General features: G+C 33.7%; 3 protein-coding genes across 3 annotated transcripts in view; all 3 read left to right on the plus strand.

Moving 5' to 3' along the window:
- Nucleotides 1-9260: 9260 nt before the first annotated feature.
- On the plus strand, nucleotides 9261-11794 carry MONOS_4868 (uncharacterized protein; the record flags this gene model as incomplete). Its single annotated transcript, XM_067874970.1, has 1 exon — nucleotides 9261-11794. Exon 1 carries the CDS (start codon nucleotides 9299-9301, stop codon nucleotides 11792-11794), a length of 2496 nt encoding a protein of 831 aa, XP_067723554.1. The 5' UTR covers nucleotides 9261-9298.
- A 4898-nt stretch (nucleotides 11795-16692) lies between these two features.
- Nucleotides 16693-17967, plus strand: MONOS_17936 (uncharacterized protein; the record flags this gene model as incomplete). The annotated part of the gene is made up of 1 exon (XM_067870906.1): nucleotides 16693-17967. One exon carries the CDS (start codon nucleotides 16693-16695, stop codon nucleotides 17965-17967), a length of 1275 nt encoding a protein of 424 aa, XP_067723555.1.
- A 1135-nt stretch (nucleotides 17968-19102) lies between these two features.
- Nucleotides 19103-20080, plus strand: part of MONOS_17937 (uncharacterized protein) — a gene marked incomplete at both ends in the record, with an annotated part of 2636 nt that continues 1658 nt past the window's right edge. The window contains 4 exons of the mRNA XM_067870907.1: nucleotides 19103-19128; nucleotides 19260-19409; nucleotides 19688-19796; nucleotides 19872-20080. The exon at nucleotides 19872-20080 is cut by the window's right edge and continues 48 nt beyond it. Coding sequence (XP_067723556.1) covers nucleotides 19103-19128; nucleotides 19260-19409; nucleotides 19688-19796; nucleotides 19872-20080 — 494 coding nt within the window. The remainder of the gene's footprint in view (nucleotides 19129-19259; nucleotides 19410-19687; nucleotides 19797-19871) is intronic.

The raw sequence follows: 20080 nt of genomic DNA on the forward strand, positions 1-20080 counted from the left end.
AACAACTTGTGAAATTGGATTTTGCGATGTTGATATTCAACAAACCATTGCAATATAACGCTCCGGCATAACTGCTTGCTGAACATTTGTTGAATGAACAAGAAGTGATTGCGAGATTTGCGTTTGTGCAGTTGACATAAAGTGCACCTCCATGACTACCTCCGCTATTTGAATTTTCCCATTCGCACCATTCAAATTTTTGGCTGTTAACATCAAAAGAAGCTAATCTTCCAGGAGATTTTCTTTGAAATTCAGTTCCAATACGTATAACAATCACATTTGCAGAAGTGCAAGTTTGGGGGAAGACGTCTGTCGTGTGAAAAAAGAGGAAGAAACTATTGAAATGAAGAATGCTATGAAAAAGGTGTAGGAGAAGATGGAAAAAAAGATATCTATGGTTAAATATATATTGCAAATTCGAATCTTTTTGAAAAATACATCAAAATATTCAATTATCAGAGGAATACTGTGATTGCTTCAAATCTTTAATCTGATTTAAAAATATTAGTGTAATGTGAATCAGAAATATCATATAAAGCCTAATTTTGATAAAAAGAATTTCAAAAAGAAGAAACAAACCACATTCATAAATTCATTCTGGAAAGCTAAATAGAACCTATGCGCTTAAACATGAAAAAGCATGCGTACACAAAATGAAGTTCATTGATCAATATATTCCTGATGTTTCTTGTTTCAGCATAATTCATTCATTTTAAATATTTCAAATCAAATTAAGGGAAAAGTCTCGAAAGTTCAATTTTTGAAACAGTTTAATTTATATATATTTTTATTTGAAAAAGAACAATAGCGAAATTTAAATTTAAAAGAGAATATTGTATTCAATATATATATATATAATCTTCTGAGGTAATAAATATTTAGTGACAAACGTGAAGACAAAATCTTCATCATGTCACACAGGTTTAATCAGTATTTGCTTTATTTTATGATAAAAGTGATTGTCGTTGTTTGAAATATATTTGCATATAATATTAAAGCGCGGAAATTATTCTGAGTTGAAAAAGTATTTTTCGAAAATATTTTTCAAAAATGTTTTTGTGGGATGAGATATTTTTCGATCACGAAATAATTGTAATATTGACATTGATTTCTTTAAAATTATCATCTTCAATAAAAGATTGCAAATAGAAAGAGAACAGAATCTTTTTGTCAGTGTCATCATCTTGATTTTATATGAGTTTCTGCACCTCAAGATCACTTTTTTTTGATTTATTTTTATTTTTTGACAACTTAAACACTTAATATTTTTTCCAATTAGAAATTTATTCTTTTTGCCTTCACCGTAAAATAAAAAATTTTTGATAATATCCTTTAGCAAATGATATCTTATTATGTGGAATGTTCAAATTTTGTTAAGCTCATAAAAACATTTTTCGGTTTAATCACAAAAATTATTCTCATTCATTTAATTTTCCCATTTCATCTCTCAGTGAAGTTAATAACAAATTCTAAGCCATTTTTTCTTCATTAAATGCAAGAATCATCATTAAATACACTTTTCTTTTGAGATGAGATATGTTTCAGTCAAGAAAATTTAAAAATTTTCTAAAAAAATGCGAAAATTTTTTTGATCAGAAATTTTATCAAGATAGTTATTAAAAATGTTTCCACACAAAATAAATAACTTTTAATAGCAAATATGACAATGACATTGGAAAATAAATCAATTTTTTCGATTTTCGAATGTCCCAATTCCATGCGCTTTTTCCGTTCAATCCAATCTTTCAGAAACATTCTGCCAGCTTTTTCTGCATCTTGCTTTAATTTTTTTTCATTCAAAATAAACACAGCCAATGTTGCACCATATGTTTTGCAATTTTTAACTAAGTTCAAATCACAAGCAATTTCCCTTATCAATTCACTTTTTGCAAGCAACCAATTTTAACAGCCACTCGCTCCTCCATCTGAAAACATTATCATTGTTCTCATGCAGTTCAGCAACTCGCATGGATGCTTCCGTAGTCGTGTTCAATAATTGCACAAACGGAAATAATCGACAAAATCGACACCCTAAAAAATCGAAAAGTCAGTAAAATTTATGCATCAAATGAAATCTATTATTAATATGAACAATGTCACAACGTGAAAATCAAGGATCTGTTTCAATTTTTATTATCTAAAATTAACAGAAAATTTTTTAATAAAAGGGATAATGATTATTAAAAACAATTGTTAAAAAGGAGGAAAAGAAGGAGATCTCATCTTATTTTTCACTGTTTCATAACGAGGAAATATGCTTGGATTGGTTTAGGTTACAAAATTTGTCGGACAAAAAGAAGGAGTGTGAGAAGTGCGGATTAATAATGTATTTTACTAAGGATTCTGTTCAAGACAGAATTTTTAGGTGTCTGAATTGCAAATCAATAAAAACAGTGTTCGTTGATACGCAAAAGAAAAATTGCAGATTGGGAATTATCAAAATTATTTTTTTTTAGCTGTTCTTCATATTTATTCGATTTAAAAATAAGCATATTTGTGTGTTGCTTAATGTCAATAAATACACAGTTTTATATTACATGGATTTATCACAACAAGAACAAGTTCCAAACATGTGACAAAATTTTGAACAGCTGGGAAAAGATGGACAGATCGTCGAAATCAATGAAATGCTGCTCAGACGAAGAAAATATCACCGTGGAAAAAGAAAAAAGCAAATTTGGTTTTTTGGCAAAATAGAAAGAAAAACTGGAGGAGGTCAAGGAGATTTCATCATCATAAGAGTTAAGAATAGAAAAAAAGAACAATTATAACCATTAATAACGACAAACATAATGCCAGGTTCTTCAATTCACTCCGTCGAATGTAAGGCTTATGCATCATTGAAATCATTGGGATTATATCTTCACGCTGTATATCATAAATACAGACACAAAACTGAAAATCGTTTGTGCACAAATTCTATTGAAGCTGTTTGGAGTGAATTTCGGAAATATCTCCCTTCGCGTGGAAATCAATAAAGATATATAGACGATATAATAGCATAATTTATTTCGACAAAAAGAAAATCTATGAAATTTTCTGAATTTGCGAAGGGCATGCTTTTTTATAAAGAAGTGGAAAACAAAAAAATGGGAACTCCGATCGAATTTCGTGACCTATAATCTAAAGAATCTGACGGAGATGATGATTCTTCTTTGACAGAAACAGAAGAAATATCATATGACAGATCTTCTGATAGCAATCATATTGATGTGATAAACAAGAGGAGCAGACCCTGAATAGTTTTTTACTTAACTCCTTTTCCCACTTCAAACCCTAATTTCAAAATTCAAATGCCTTGAAACACATTTATTATTACTTATTTGTTGCTTCTGTCAAAAAGAAATCCAAAGTTTTGATTATTTGAGGGTGTCGATCTAATCTACTAATGCCGCACAAACATGCTCTTGATGCAGTAAATAATTAATTAAAAATACTCACTAAGAAAATTTTTGGTTCTCCTCCCTTATTTATTTCCACAATAATGAAATTTTTAAATTCAAAGATTTTCTTGCTTACAGGAAAAAATCACAAATAACAAAAGAGGTCTCAAATTTTGTTTTGTCCAAAAAAATTGATTTAGTATTTTCAATTCTATTGATTTGAATATTCCTTGAATTGTTCGATAATAAATTAATTTTTATTTTGGATTTATTTTGAGGATTTACGATCATTTGCAAAAAGACAAATATTTTTGGGTTTGCCAGGATTTATAAGAAATAAAAAGTTGAATGAACATATGTATATTTTTTTCTCTTTTGATTTTTCTTTCTTTTTTTTTTTAGCGAAATTTTCACAGTTGGAACAATTCACTGAAGACGAACAAATGCAGAAAATCAAGGAAACGAATGAAATGATTAATGAAATGAATGAAGAAGAATTCAAATCAGTTTTAACAGAAGAACTGTTCGACAAAATTCACCAAATGATTGAAGAAAAGAAAATATTTTTGGAAAATGCATATTTGCTACTGAAGAGGATTGGATATCATAAATTATTGAATAGATTTTGGACAGGAAGTTTTGATGAATCATTATTGTGGATAATGGTTCAAAACATGATTGCTGAAGAAGCAAAGAGAAAAGAAGGAAAGAACGAAACACTTTTAACTGATCTTTGTGAATGCTATATTTCTTTAAATCGTTTCTTCTCGTCTGAAATATTTTCAATTTGTGTGCCCTGTCTTCTGAAAGCTGCTTCAAGCAGAAAGGAAGACGAGGAGGCCAAAAAAGAAGTGGAAATTGCATTGATGGCTTTGAGTTGCGATAGCATTAATGTGTGAGTCTTTCAATTTTTAGTTAAATACGTGTTATTTTTTCCCTCTGATTTTTTATAAGAGATTGAATTAAGAACAGTATTTGAATGAAACCAAAGAGATTATCCTGTATCATCAAGAGCATCACAATCTGAGCAGATTGGCCTATCAGTGTGCTTGGCGGTTTTTATTTTTTCAATTTATCTTTTAAAGCAGCTTGGAAGAAGAGGTTGTTGAAGAGCTGCACTTTACGAGAGAGGCAATCAGAGAACTGGAAGATCTAATGAAATGTGTGGACTGGAAGAGAAACTTTGAGGGAAAAGGAGAAAAAGAATCGAAAGAAGTGAATGTTATCTGGAGATGGTTGAATGAAATAGGATATTTCTTATTCTGGAGCAAATTGATAAATGAAGAATTTGGGAGGCTTATTGGCAGTGTTGCGAGTGTATTTCGAGCAGCAAAGGACAATCGCAGATGTTGAAGCGAGAAATGCGTTTGTTTATTAAAATCAATTGCTTTTTGCAGATTTGTAAAAGCTGAAGACTTGCTGAAAGGCGGAGCAGTTGGTGCTGTTTAAGAGATGATTCAGTGACAGACGTTGAATGACAAGATGACAAATGAATACATGGAATTCTTTAAATTGATTTCGATTCGATTGAAAGAAAAGGAGGAAGATGATGAATTGGAAGAAGAAGAAAGAAAAGAAAAAAATTGAAAAGGCGAGTGATTGAAAAGATGGAAGAAGAAGGATACGAAGATATCATTGTCAGTTTTTATGAAACATTTTATTTTTTCAACGAAAAAAATTATTGTGAATTATCGTTGGATATTTCTAATTATTTTGTGAATATTTAACCAAATTCTTTTCATTTCATTTTGTTGCTCAAAATTTCCATTTTTATCTTTTCAATTATTTTCAACATGTATCATCATTGAACGAACTGTTGATCTCAATCTTCTTCAAGAAGATTCATTTTTCATTGCCATTCAACTGTGCAGTTATTTCCTCTTGCATATTCTCTTATTCTCCAAATAACTCTTGTTCTCCTCCAACCTCTGTAGATTTAATCAGCACAAATTGAGAAGAAGAACATGATAACGAATGAATGAAATGATAATTCTTGAAAAAAATGCAAGAGCAAGAAGAATTAACGTTTGATAAATAATCAGGCGATAAACTTAATGTGTACCATACACGACAATAAACATGGAAGAAAAAGAAGCTTATCCAATGCTCCAATTCCGAATTGGTATAACTGGTGAAGTCAACCATGATCAATTGCTTTTGCATTCTTCTCATTTTTGTCCAGTTTTTCACATCTCTTTTTCCTTTTTCTTTCATCATTCTGCTTTCATCTGCTTTTTCTTATTGATGGAGACGAAGAAGATATATCACTCACAATTTTTTCTCACAAAATCATCCAAAAGTACTTCTTTAATTGTAATTCCTCTTCAGCTGCTTTGTCATCACATAAATAAATCTTTCTTTATTCATCATTCATTTTTCATCCTTATTCTGTTTCCTTGACTGATCTCCGTTAATCTCTGGTTTTTATTGTTCCTTTCCTTTCTTTCTTCTTTTCTTCTTCATTTTTCTTCAATTTATGAAATGTTCCAAAAATCCACTCTTTCAAAGCTTCGTCTTTATAAATCTCCGATGGATAAGAAATTAATTCATTACAATATAAAACCTTTCATTTTGGCTTGCTGAGAATGAACTGAAAAGACGAATCGAATGAACCCATAACATTGATGCAAATGATAGATGTATTCAATGGAAAAGTCTTTCTTTTCAATTACCCTTTCATTCCAAAATATTTTCGCTTTTATTGATACGTAAAATACTGATGAGGAAGATAAAGGAGAAGGAGGAGAAGGAGAAGATGTTAGAGCACAGACAAAACACGAGGCATGAGAGGAAGAGAAGTGTCATGTGCTCTTTGAGAAGCAGTTGATTCACTGTTAATGTTCTTATTTGGACATCAAAAATAAATAAATAAATAAATTCCCTTCTTCTGCAAAATTGGCTTCTCTATTGTATGCAGAGAAGAGTGTCTCATACGAGACAAAAAGTTACATCCTCCTCCTCCTTTTCCTTCAGTTGAGTGTCGTTAGCTGACAGCAGCTGCAACTGAAGAGCATTCCAAAAAGAAGAGGATGATATCCATTCAGAGTGCGAGGAGCATGTTGCGAGAGATGGAAGAAGGAAGGAAGATGAATGCAGTGATGGATGGCGAGTTCTTCTTCAGCTATTGAATAATTATGTTTCTGTGTATTTTTGTGTGTTCTGTGCTTGTTTTGAAGATTGAGACGATGAAATAAAATGAAGGAAAACAAAGAAGAAGTCATTCCGAAATATGTTCGAATGAAAAGTTCTGTATGTTTGAAGAAGGGATTCAGCAGCTGTCTGGTATGATGTTATTACAGTCATAAAGATTAATTTCATAAAAAATAATTCTGCAAATCGAACAAAAAAAATTTTTTTTATGATTCTTCTTTCTCACTTCTCTCCTTTTTGCTTGTCTCGTTCTCTTCACAAAGAAGACGTTTCAGGTCTTTTCCAAAAGATCAATGCATCGCTTGTTCCGTCTTCCTCGTCTGCAGTTGCTTATCCTCTTTTACATGTTCAGTTGCCTCCAATAATATTTGTTAGCCAATGCCATCAGCTTTATCCTTCTCTTTATCTTTCTTTTTCTTTCTCCGATCCTCTCCTCTGTCTTCTTCTTATTCATATTCTTCTTCCAGTGCTTTTAAAACATCATAAAGCTCTTCTTCGCAATGCCGCTGTCTCTGTTCCACAAAACAACGTATCCATCAGTCAACGTTGTTGTGAGAAGAGGTGAAGAATGACATGAGTCGATTTTGATATCTCCCTTATTCATGCTATTGATGATTGGTGTGAACAATATGTGCTTTGTGACTCTGGGTTGTTGAGTGTTCATTCAACAACAACTGAGACTCCTGGGCAGATGGAAAAGAATGAAAAGTGACAGGTGGTGAATAGCCCGCTGCATTCTAACCATTCCGAAAGGAGAAGGAGCTCTTCTGCTCTTTCTCTTTTGACTTGCTCATCAAGCGCTGAATGAACTGCCTCCGTGCTCTCTCTGCCTCCTCATCCAAGTTCATCCACACCTACGTCGAACCAAAAATGATATCTGAAATATTCCAAACTCTTCCACCTTGTAGATTAATGGGATGATTGGCAACTCAGCATGCGACTTAAGTGGCAGCTGAGGTTCTTTTGGGCAGAACACTTTGCGCTGCCAGCGATGATGAATGCAATACATATATTCGACAAGATGATCACTTTCGTCATATCCTCCACATCTGATGCTTTGTGTGTGGAAGGTGAGATGTGTTTCCATCATCAGCCCCTGTTTTGTTGTTGGCGATAAAGACTGTTCAAGAGAATGTTCAGATCATCGGGCTTTCTTCATTCTGATCCAAACCAGCACTGAGCGGAGAGCAAAAGTGAGTGAGAGAGAGCAAAAGAAAATGTCATCTGCTATTTAGTCTCACGTGCCTTTCATTTGCCATGCAGCTGGTGTCGATCGAGCTGGGCTGGTGAAAGAAGGGTTTGCAGATAATGGAGAGATGAAGTGTGTTCAGCAGTCCTGCGCACAACTGTTTGAGAGGTCAATGACACATCATAATAACAGACAATATCTATCCATCACGAAGTTGAAGTCTTTTCCTCTTCTTTCTTCGTCCTCTTCCTTCTCGCTCCACACAAACAGTGTCAATGGAAGATCCATCGCCTCTCACGTCACACTCCTCCAGTTCATCCACTGCTTCTCTCTCGTTTTTTCTCCCTCTCTATCATCCTAATCCAAGCTTTCTCTTCCATTTCCCTTTCTTCTCCAAAAAAAAAAATAAATAATGTGATTTTCCGTCTTTTTTGATCATTTTTTCTGAATTTGGAATCTATCAAATAAGACAAGAGAAAACGTTGGAAAGAGCTGAGCATTTAATGTTGGAGATTGGAGGATGAAGAAGAAGCGGAGGAGAAAAATAAAGAAGAAGAGGAAGATGATGGAGTAATTAATTAATAATGAATTCAGTTTTCAGAAGCTGAAAAATAAATACAATTATCACTGTTATTATCATCAAAAGAAGCATATGAAGTGACAGAAGCAAAAGAAGCACGACGAGAGAAAGGAGAATAAGTTGAAAATTACAGAAACCACAATGACTTCATTGTGAATTTGAAATATCAGATCCTTCCTGGTGGAGAACGAAATTTGTGCGAATGGCTGTAAAATGAAGGTTATGGAGAGAGGGGAAAGAAGAAATATTGGAAAGAAGAAAGATAGTGAATAACAAAATAGACTGTTATTCTTCTTTTTCTCTTCATTTGACGATGCAAATTTCTCATTCTTTTTCTTCATCTCTGGATTCTTCAATTTCTCTTTCTGATTTCCTCAAAATGAAATTTTACTGTGAATCTCATTGTTTTCGCAGCTTCTTTTGTTTTCTGCTCAAATGAGTTATTTTTCCTTTTGTGACAATCATTGCAATGCACAAAATCAAAAACAATAATGAACACTTATCAACAGCAATGACAACTCCACCAAACATCTTCTCATGTTCATCTGTCTTTACAATATAAATAATAATCTTTTTAACATATTTAGCATCTTTTCTTCAACAATTTCCTTCAATTGCAAACATGTTCGTAAAATATAAAATGTTAAATATAATGGAAAGCGTTTTTCCGTTTAATTTTTTTCCTTCTAGTGATTTGATCATTATTTTTTCAAGAAAAACAAAAGACAAAAATTTGAAGCAAAAAAGGGTTGTGCAATTTTATTAACAATAAAGTTTCAGAATAAACAATCAATTGAATCTTTCTTTAAATAAATTGTTGCTTGACTTCAAATCACACACAAAAAATTTGTTTCATAGAGGCAAACAATTTATATTTCATTCAAAGCTTTTGATGTTTTATTTTGTTTGAAATTCTTTTTATCTTATTTTCTTTTTGAATTTTCGTTTTATACAAATATTGATCAAAATAAAAATTGAAAAAAGCGTTATTTGAAGATGTTCTGGGGATTAATACTTTTCCAAATTGTGATATCGGCTTATTCTCAAAACGAACCATCACAGCAAGTTACAACAGTGTTCGTTAAGCAAAGCGGGGACAATGATAACGATGGATTGGATATTGGTCGGGAAAAACAATCTTTAAGTTTTGCGCATAGACTTCTGAGCAATGACACAGAATGCTACATAAAAGTTGTTGAAGATACAGATCCATTAACTGCGGTCTCAGTTACATTTAGAAGCAAGCAAAAAGTTACTGTTGAAGGAATAAATAGAGATGGAAGTGGGAACACTGAAGTCGAAATAGACTGTGAAGTGCATCTAGGTTTTGATCTATTTAATTGCCGTTGTCCTGTGGAATTTAAATGCTTGGCATTCCACATTCCAATAACATTGGACAAAGAAGTAGATCCAGTTAAATATTCGTTGGCTGTTATAAACGCACAACGTACAAGCTTGACAATAAGCAAATGCAAATTTATTCGTCCAGCAGATGGAAGCGTGGTTGATTGTAGACTTGTTAGCCAATATGGAGGATCATTGACGATAGACTCGGTTGAATGCACAGATGAAGAAAATACATTTACAACGAAGAGAGAATTGTTTTCGATTAGTGAATGTGAAACAGTGATATTGTCTTATTTGACTTTGAAGAAAATTGATTTAATTGGTGAATCAAATGGTACAAAACATGCAGAAGCAATTGTCGAAATAAGTGGTTTAAGCGGAGATACAAAAATCGATCTTAAATTGAATGGGAGCACATTTTCGGAGATAAGCAGCCTTGGCATGGCTTTGGCTTTCATAACTGGTAATGAAGAAAGCACATTTGCTGTTGGAGATGGAGGTGTCACAACTTTTTCATCATTTCATACTGATTTTGAATATGGCTCTGCATTATATCTGCGAATGAAAGCTATTACATCAGCAAGTCAGATTAAATGGCCAGAAAATGGAAAGAATCTGATATTTGACAAATGCACAGTCGGAGAAGGTCAATCAAAAAAAAATACTGGACTGTTATTGTACATGGTAAATGACTCATTATTCAAAGATGTAGCAGCAGAAATGAAGAAGAGTTTCGCAGCAGATTATACTCGGAATGATAACTTGTGGAATATTGCAGCATTTATTGATAGACCAGAAAAATTTTACGATTTTGTGCTGCTTTATTTGGATCAATCTGGAAAATTATTTGTCAAGAACGAAGGGAAAGGAGATGGATTGACAAGTTCTTCACCATCGAGCTCATTGAAAGTTGCATTCAGTAAACTAAATGGCATTCCATGTTCAGAGGGATACTTCATCGAGATTGTAAAAGACGAAAGCCAGTTTACAGCAGAAGAAATGACAATTAGCAACGAAAAGGGAATAACCATTGAAGGAGTGAACAGTGATGGAAATGGAAATGCAGAAGTGGCTATTGATTGTGCTGTTGGTGCATCATCTGATTTATTTACATGCGAACAAAAGGTGGAATTCAAGTCTTTGGCATTCAACTTTCCCACTTCTGAAAAAAAATGGAATTCTTTGATTCATGGAAATGAAAAGTCAGCATCACTCACCATCAGCAATTGCAAATTTGTCAGAATTGGAGCCCAATCGCCAGAGAAAATGGCGATAAATGCAGATGGGGGTGATGTTGTTGTTGGCAGTCTTGTGAGTGTTGTTGGAGGGAAAGTTGCAATGGACACAGTTTCATGCACAGATAGCAGCAGCACAGTTTCGTTTTCTTCATCGCCATTTTCTTTCAGCAGTGTGAGTTCGGCTTCGTTGAATGGAGTGGAGATCAGCAATGTGAATGTTCAAAATGGAGCAGCGATTGCGATTAAGAACGAAGGCAGCACGCCTTCAGAAGTTAGCATTGAAGGGCTGAGCATGAATGGAGTGAATTCAGAAAATGGAAAAGTGGCTGGGTTGGAGATTTCTTTGGCTTCGAAAGAGTCGACAGTTGCGATTGGAAGAAACAGCAAATGCACATTCAAGTCATGCACAGCGCCAAAAGGGAAAGCAGGGGCAATATCCATTGGCATGCCAAAGGCAGCATCAAATCTTCAACTTCCTTCTGCAAACAATCTTGAGATTGATGGTTCAAACACAGCGAATTCAACAGCGAGATCAATATTCATTGTTGCACCAGATTTTGATGAGTTCTGCAAACAGGACGATGCATTTGAGTTTGCGAAAGATTTTGATGAATCAGCAGCTGGCTGGATTATGGGAGCAAAAGATGAAGAATCTGATCCAGAGGATGCATATGAAAAGTATTTGAAGAGTAAGGAAGAACCTGCTGCAGAAGGCAAGAAGAAACCAAATGCAGGAACTGTTGTTGCGATTGTGGTTCCGATAGTTGTTGTTGTTGTTGTTGCAGTGGTTGTGGTTGTGGTTGTTTTGATGGTTGTCAAGAAAAGGAAGACCAAAAGCAACAAAGACGGAGAGAAAGAGGGAAGCAAAGATGAAAACAAAGAAATAGAAATGAGCACCCAGGAGTAGAATTGAGATTAGCAATTCTATTAGAGATAATTTATTTATTTATTTATTTATTTATTTATTTTTCAATTTAATAAAAGATTTAATTGTGTAAATCATAGTATTTTTTTAATCTTTTGATTTTATCTTTTATATTTCAATTATCACGATTATTATGTATTTGTTATTAATTTTTTAATTGGAATGCAATTCCATGCTTTATTTTGTTTCGCACACAAATGTGAAGTCAGCATCTAAATTTTTGTATCCAATTCACTTTGATTTTCATTCATTTTTTAAACAACAGAAGAAAGAAGAATATGATTTTAAAATTTGAATGAACTTGTTTTGTTTCCGTGCAATTGGAGAATTGTTTGACCCCTTTTAACAAAACTTGACTTTTCATTTCAGAATATCAGACAATTTATTATTTGTTGTTTAATTTGCTGGTTTTTTTTTTCTGAGAAAATGAGAGAATTGAGGGAGCTCAAAATGAAGCATTTGACATGCACTATCAAATCTTATCTGTTGAAGAAGCATGAAATGAATGTGCTATTCATCATGAGTTCTGGAAAAACGATGACTCAATCGGACGAAGAAATTGCATCCGAAAACAAAACAGAAATTTCTTTTGATGAGATTGAAGGAGGAAATGAAAACTGTGAGCTTTCTTTTTGGGAATGAAATTGGAGTATTTGAGGAGAAGGAGAAATATTTCTCTTCATTTGATTTCCCTTCTTCAGGTCTTTCTTCTTTTTCATTTTCCTTCCACAAACATTTCAATATTCCACCTCTAATATTTCACATTTCGGAAAATCATTTTGACTGTCAGTCTGAATGATAAATTCAAACATTTTTTTTTCTCCAAGCGAACATCAAAAATTTCTTCTTCTCTTTAATTTTAACCAGTCTTTGCACCCGAAAAGAAAAATAATTTTGAAAGTTAACTGTGCGCCCAAATCAAAATGAGTGATAATTTTTTGAAATCATTTTTTAACAATCAAAAAGTTCGGTTTCAGAAACCACTTTGAATGTTGAAAAATGAAGACAGAAAAGTTTAAAACTCGCAACAAAAATATTTTTTCAAGAATAAAATCTCAAACATCCTGATTTTTAACATTAATTGTTCTTTTTTCTTTTGAATACATAATTAGTCTCCAAATAAATAGAATATTTGCAGAATCAACACTCCGAAATTAGTTATGATTTCAACAATAATCACCTTAATCGACAAGCTTTAAAGCAAAGTCGAAAGTTTGAAAAACTTCAAATTTTCAAAAAGTTGACAAAATTATTTTTAAAGAAAAACACTTTCGTTATTTTCATATTTATATTATTGGTTATGTTTATAATTTATCATCTTTTTAAAGATGTATTTTTAAGAATCATTTGGAACAATTGGAAAATTTGTATTTGAAATAAATTCTGTAATTTTTTTTTGAAACTATTTTATTTCATGTCAATAAAAAGGACACTATTTCACGAATAAATCAATGGAGAGGAGTTTCACTTGTTTTCAAATCCAATGAAGAATTATAAATATTGAATTTTCTTTTTCATTTTTAATTTTTATCCTTGCAAACATATTTTCAAATGAAATAATTCAATTTTCTTTTATTCGAGTTTGTTTCTGAGATTTTTTTTTCGAAACGAAAATTTCAAAATTTATATACAACAACAACGTAAACTTCTCCAAAAATGCTTTCTGAAATATTAGAAAAAAATTTGGCATAGGTGTAAATTGTACCACTTTCAGTTTTCATTTTTTTATTATTTGAATATAATGATGTTAATCTTCATAATAAAACAAAGCGATTCAAGGAGGGAAATTTCGAAATTCGATCATGAAAATATCCTAAAAATTTTTATTTTTTGCTACCCATAATATTTTCATTAAGATCACAAAGAATTGAAAACACAATTTTTTGGCTTTGCAAAGTTCAGAACAACTTCACAATGCAATATTCAAAGAGAGTTTAATATATTTATTGTTTGAATTATCGACTTTTTTCATATATTGTTTTCAATGATGTTATTTATATAAAAATTAATGTTTGAATTATTCAATAGTTTTAGCAAAATAATGGATGTTTCATTTAATAAATTATCGAAAGACTCTATTTTCAAAGGTAATTATTCTATTACTTATAAAAAAATTGTTGACAATGAAATATTAAATATTGGAACATTTATTATTTTTGTTTTTTCATTCTGTGATAAACATTGAATTAATATGAAATATAGATATAATTGCTGCTTTTAAAAGAAATTAATTGTTTGCAATGAGAGAGTGTGTATGGCGAAATTGGAACTTTGCAAGAAAAGATGAAGAGGATGGAAGAGAGAAACATATTGAGAGAAGATATTTAATGAATGGATCTATAAGACAAGATAGTGGAATTATCGAAGAAATAAAAGAAGAAGAAGAGATGAACAGTTGGAATTCGGCTTAAGGATGTCTTGTGCGAAGAAGGAAAGCAAGAAACCGGCAAAGCAGTTCTTTTCATGAACGGTTTTACTGGGAAGAAAGAATGGCAGTGCAGAAGGAAGGAAGGAGGAACATTCAATGCATTGGGGAAATGAGGTTATGTATCTTTGAGCTTTGTTTTTTGTTGAATTTTGAAGATATGTTTTGTGAAAAAAAAAGAAACACAAGAAGAAGAAAGAGATGTGATGGGCAAATGAAAGAGGTCGTAATGTGTTTGTGCGTGAAAAATCCATATTCTGCAGAAATGTTGGTATTACCTTTGGCGCGCCTGTTGGTGATGGTGGAAGCGGAAGTAGCTGCACATTTCGTAGAAGAGACAATAGAAAATGCAGGCAGAACGAAGAGAAAAGAGAGAATGATGAGCTGGAGTTTATGAGGAGTGAAATCGATGAAAGAGTTTGCACTTTTGAAGTGAGCAAATAAAGCTGAGGATATTTTTTTAAAGAGCGAAAGTCTCGTGAAGCAGCTGTAGAAGTCGAAGACGAAATACTCGAGAGAGCAGGGGCAGTTTATTTAGGAAGGACGAGAAATAATAATCAAAGGAGATATTAAGGATTGGAAGTGTGAAGTCTGTTGGTTCAAGAGAATAAAGAGGAGGAAGAAGAAATGGAAAGGGAAGGAAAACAATTATTTCAAAGACGCTAAATAGGGAAGAATGACAAACAATTTATAAAATTTTTTCTATAATTGTCAAATCTTTTTGTAATTACTTTCAAAATCTGTTTTCTCAAATTTTAAATTCACTTTATTTATTTCTCTTTTCATTCCTTCATCTTTTTTTGTTCTCATCCAATCAGAACTCATCTTATTCATCTCAAGTTTTTCATATTCTGCATTTTGCTGGAAGTTTACAGAAAACTCTATCATGGCATTGTTCACGTGTTTTGCTTTGCCTATGAAAATTTTTCATTTCTCAATTTTTGAAGTATTTTTTCGTTTAAAAAAGAGATCAAGAAAAGTTCAATGAATGAATTGCGCACATATGTTATTTGAAATGAATTCAAACTAGGTTAGGGTTAAGCTTTTCGTACGTGCAGATTAGGAACCTCGCTTATGCTTTGTTTTAATTGCCAAAAAGAAATACACACTTGTATTATACAATTTTTATACTTAACTTTCAAAATTTCTAATTTTTTTTTCACATCACTTTTTTCTCATATAAAAAATATTGAGCATAACCATAATGAATTACTCAGTTTTTGAATAAATTCTATTTGGAATTATAAAAACAATGGAAAATCAAATGAATACTAACGATTGTGCAACTTGTTCAGAAAAAATCAGCAATGAAGTGTTCGACTCAATGCAGAATGTTTGTGTCTTTTATTTTGTCATATCAATAATTTATTTTAATGTCATTATTTTTCATTCATATTAAACATAGATCGTTTATCCACCTTCAACTCCGATTGTCTCAGAAAAAGATAAAGATACAAACACAGAATTTATAAGCCGAGAAGAAGTCTGCGCAAAAATGTTGCTCATGATGAACGAACTTTTATCTCCAATTCGTTCAACTCCACTTCGCAATCTACAACAACCTTCTTCCTTTTCTATTTCTTCAACTCCCTCGAATTCCAGCTCACTCCATCATCCTCCTCTGCAAAATCCCACAAAAACACCTTCTCTTCACAGAGTTTTGTCAATTCAAAACAGAACGAAAGAAGAAATAGAAAAAGAGAAAAAGAGATATTCAGAAGAAAGCGATTCTGAGACCAGTGAAGAGGTCTCAGATTATTCTGTAGAGTTAGACGTCTCTGATTATTCAGAAGATAATATTCCTGCGGAAGAATATTCAGGAGACTCTGATGAAAAGGAAGATGATATAAAAGAATTGGAAAAAGATGTAATAAAAGAAACATTAGATGAATTGAAAGAAGAAAGACTATATTTGAAAAATGATAAACAATTTTATATTGAAAAAGCAAATGCGTTATCCGAGCTATCTACTCAGAATTCTTCTTTGACAGAAAATCTTTCCGATTCTCTCTCTCCTCATTTATTGTTTGAGTCTGCCTCTGCCTCTTCCTCTGCCTCTGCTTCCTCCTCTTCCACTGCCATTGCTTCATCCTCTTCTTCCTCCTCCTGTTCAGAAAATAATTTTGATTTATATTACCACCCCACAAAAATGGATTGTGCTCTTGCACGAGTTGGGGTGGAAGGAACGAAGAAATATCTTCATGTCGACAGGATTTGGTCAGAAGCCACTCTACGCAAACATTCTTGGGTTGAGCGGCTTCTAACCACCTGGACACACAAAATCGGCTTGGAACCTTGGCCATTGCATCATCGGATGGCCAGGGGGTTCGTACTATTTTGTGGCAAGGAGTGCCATTATCCTCTTTCATCAATTTGTTATATCATCATACCATCAATAAAAAGATTAAACATTATTAAAAGAGGAAGAAGATTAAATAAAAGAACAGTTGACACAATGAAGCATGCTGTTCGTTGTTTAAAATATTCAAGTGAAGTGCAAAAAAGAGTTCTAAAAAAGGAGCCAGCACTTCTCATGGATGTCAAGCGAATAGTGAATCACATTCCAACAAGGCATCTCGACAAGGCACTTGAAAGCTCTCTTTATCTAGTTGCTGTCCATACTGGTGCGCGCGCAGTGACATTGGCTAACGTAAAGTTATCACACATTACTAAAGTGGTCCGTTCTAAAGTCACAAACAAACTTCTTTGCACAATAATATATTACCGAGCGAAGGGACAATATGATTGGGGAAGAGAAATCACAATTGAGGGAAATGAGGAAGAGGAGAAAGACGATGATCCGATTTATAGGCTTTCACTATATGTGTATCAGAAAACAGGAATAAGGCTGTCAAATTGGAATGAAGATAAAGTTAAGACAAACCTTAACAAGCTCATATGGCCTTTGAGTGTCGATAGCATGAGAGAACGGTTCAAAAACAGGGCTGTGTCAGCAGGATATCCGCGCCATTTGTTCTGCTTCCACTCGCTTCGTAGTGGCTTCATATGCACGGCGCTCATTATGTCGAATCAGGATGCAGAAACGCAAAGAGCTATCATGGAAAAGACAGCCTTCATTGCTGGCTGGAACCCCATTCGACTTTCTCAATGTGGCTACATTAAAGATGCTGTAAAACGGGCGATGGTGGCATCTCGTCTTATCGCTCCTCCCTGTGAAGGTCAAAAGCAGCAGGTCTTCGATGAAACACTGTTGGAGTTGGAGGTGTTTCATGGCATTTCATTCAAGGAAGAGGTGCCAAAGGAAAAGAGCGCGATGGAGAAGTATACGGAGTTGGTAAATGAAAGAATAAGAAAATATTTTGGAGAGGTGATCGTAGAGGAAGCGAAAAGAGAGAGGTACATAAAGAATGGAGCGAAGAAATTGATAGAAGAAAATGAAGAGTTGATGATGGTTGCAGAATATCGAATGAAAGAAATAAATGATAAGAAGGAAGAAGAACAAAGAAAGACAGACCTCTACTCAGTCGCTGCTTCAATTGCATACAAGTTCATTCAAGACCAATTTCATTTTCAAGGAAAGACACCTGAGGAAATGGCCGAGCTGTTCTGCAGCAAGGCTGAGAGCTGCACGTCGAAGGCACCAGTAAGAAAGTACAACCATAAGGTTGACCGTCGATCGCACATGACAGTTTATGAAAGAAGAAAGAAAGAGAGAGAAGAGGTGTTGAAAGACAGAAAGAGAAACGAAAAAACAACATTAGAAGAATAAGATGGAGAAAAGAGGATGACGACATACTTATTAGACTTTATAATGAAGGCAAAAGAGCCACAGATATGATGAAGGCTTTCCCCTTCAGAGATCGTCAACACATTGACGATCACCTTCAGGTCTTGTTGCAGAAAGGAAGAATCAGCAAACCAGATCCAGTTCCGTTGAAAGAAATAATAGAAAAGGCAAAACAATGTCAAACAAATGAAATAAAGAAAAAACATACAAGAAAAGAAAGCCTCCCAACATGGAAGATGAATGGAATGGAGAAGAAGAAAAGCCGACGAAGAGGAAAAGAAGAGATGAAGAAGAAGAAGAGGTGAACGAAGCTGAACTAGAAATGATGATAAAGAGGATGAAGAGTACAAAGAAGAGCAAGAGGTTGAAGAGGAGTGAGGATGGGAGTGAATGGGTGAGAGTGGAGGAAGATACCGAAGAAGATGTTCAATGTTTGTAAGAACCATTGAGAAGAAATAATGAAATGTTTTTTCACATCACCATACACCAATATAACAACGTATAATTATAAAAAACAATTATCTTTCTTTAAAAGAAAAACAAAAACAAACTTGAATAACTTCTTATCACTCTTTATAAACGTTTATGAATAACAATGTTTTATCATCTCTTTATCAATGAAATCCATTCAATAGTGCACTAACAACATCATAACAAAGTTTATAAGTTAAAAAAAGTTATTATAAGTATATATAGAAGTTAGTTATAATAAAAAAAATCACAATAAAAACATCATATATATTGTTATATAAACATATAATATAAAATATGTCAACATAGTTAGTCAAATATGTTAATAAAAATGAAAAATTATAAAACAAATCAAAAACCAAAATAGAGTCAAAATATTAGATAATGGGTCAATTTTCATTCAGAAAAATAAAAAAGATCAAAGGTTATTCAATCAAAAAAAAAATTATAAGAAAAAATGATAAAAATTTCAACAAATACAATTAGGTTAGGTTAGGTTAGGTTAGGGTTATTTAGTACGAGCCTAACCTGAAAAATAAAGGAAGGCTCATCAAAATATGATCATTTTTCAATTTTACTCATTTTTGCCCTTTACTGCTTTTTTTTCTATTCAGACCCAGTTTTTTGTGGTGAGATCGATTGCAATATGGATGATTCATCATTCTATTCTAGGTTAGGTTAGGGTTAGGGTTAGGGTTAGGTTAGGGTTAGGGTTAGGGTTAGGTTAGGGTTAGGGTTAGGGTTAGGGTTAGGGTTAGGGTTAGGGTTAGGTTAGGTTAGGGTTAGGGTTAGGGTTAGGTTAGGGTTAGGGTTAGGGTTAGGGTTAGGGTTAGGGTTAGGGTTAGGGTTAGGGTTAGGGTTAGGGTTAGGGTTAGGGTTAGGGTTAGGGTTGGGGTTAGGGTTAGGGTTAGGGTTAGGGTTAGGGTTAGGGTTAGGGTTAGGGTTAGGTTAGGGTTAGGGTTAGGGTTAGGGTTAGGGTTAGGGTTAGGGTTAGGGTTAGGGTTAGGGTTAGGGTTAGGGTTAGGGTTAGGGTTAGGGTTAGGTTAGGTTAGGGTTAGGGTTAGGGTTAGGGTTAGGGTTAGGGTTAGGGTTAGGGTTAGGGTTAGGGTTAGGTTAGGGTTAGGTTAGGTTAGGGTTAGGGTTAGGGTTAGGGTTAGGTTAGGGTTAGGGTTAGGGTTAGGGTTAGGTTAGGGTTAGGGTTAGGGTTAGGTTAGGGTTAGGGTTAGGTTAGGGTTAGGGTTAGGGTTAGGGTTAGGGTTAGGGTTAGGGTTAGGGTTAGGGTTAGGGTTAGGGTTAGGGTTAGGGTTAGGGTTAGGGTTAGGGTTAGGGTTAGGGTTAGGGTTAGGTTAGGGTTAGGGTTAGGGTTAGGGTTAGGGTTAGGGTTAGGTTAGGGTTAGGGTTAGGGTTAGGGTTAGGTTAGGGTTAGGGTTAGGGTTAGGGTTAGGGTTAGGGTTAGGGTTAGGGTTAGGGTTAGGGTTAGGGTTAGGGTTAGGGTTAGGGTTAGGGTTAGGGTTAGGGTTAGGGTTAGGGTTAGGGTTAGGGTTAGGGTTAGGGTTAGGGTTAGGGTTAGGGTTAGGGTTAGGGTTAGGGTTAGGGTTAGGGTTAGGGTTAGGGTTAGGGTTAG

Source organism: Monocercomonoides exilis, assembly GCF_001643675.1.
Source record: "Monocercomonoides exilis strain PA203 chromosome Unknown scaffold37-1059404, whole genome shotgun sequence".
Classification (NCBI taxonomy): Eukaryota; Preaxostyla; order Oxymonadida; family Polymastigidae; genus Monocercomonoides; species Monocercomonoides exilis.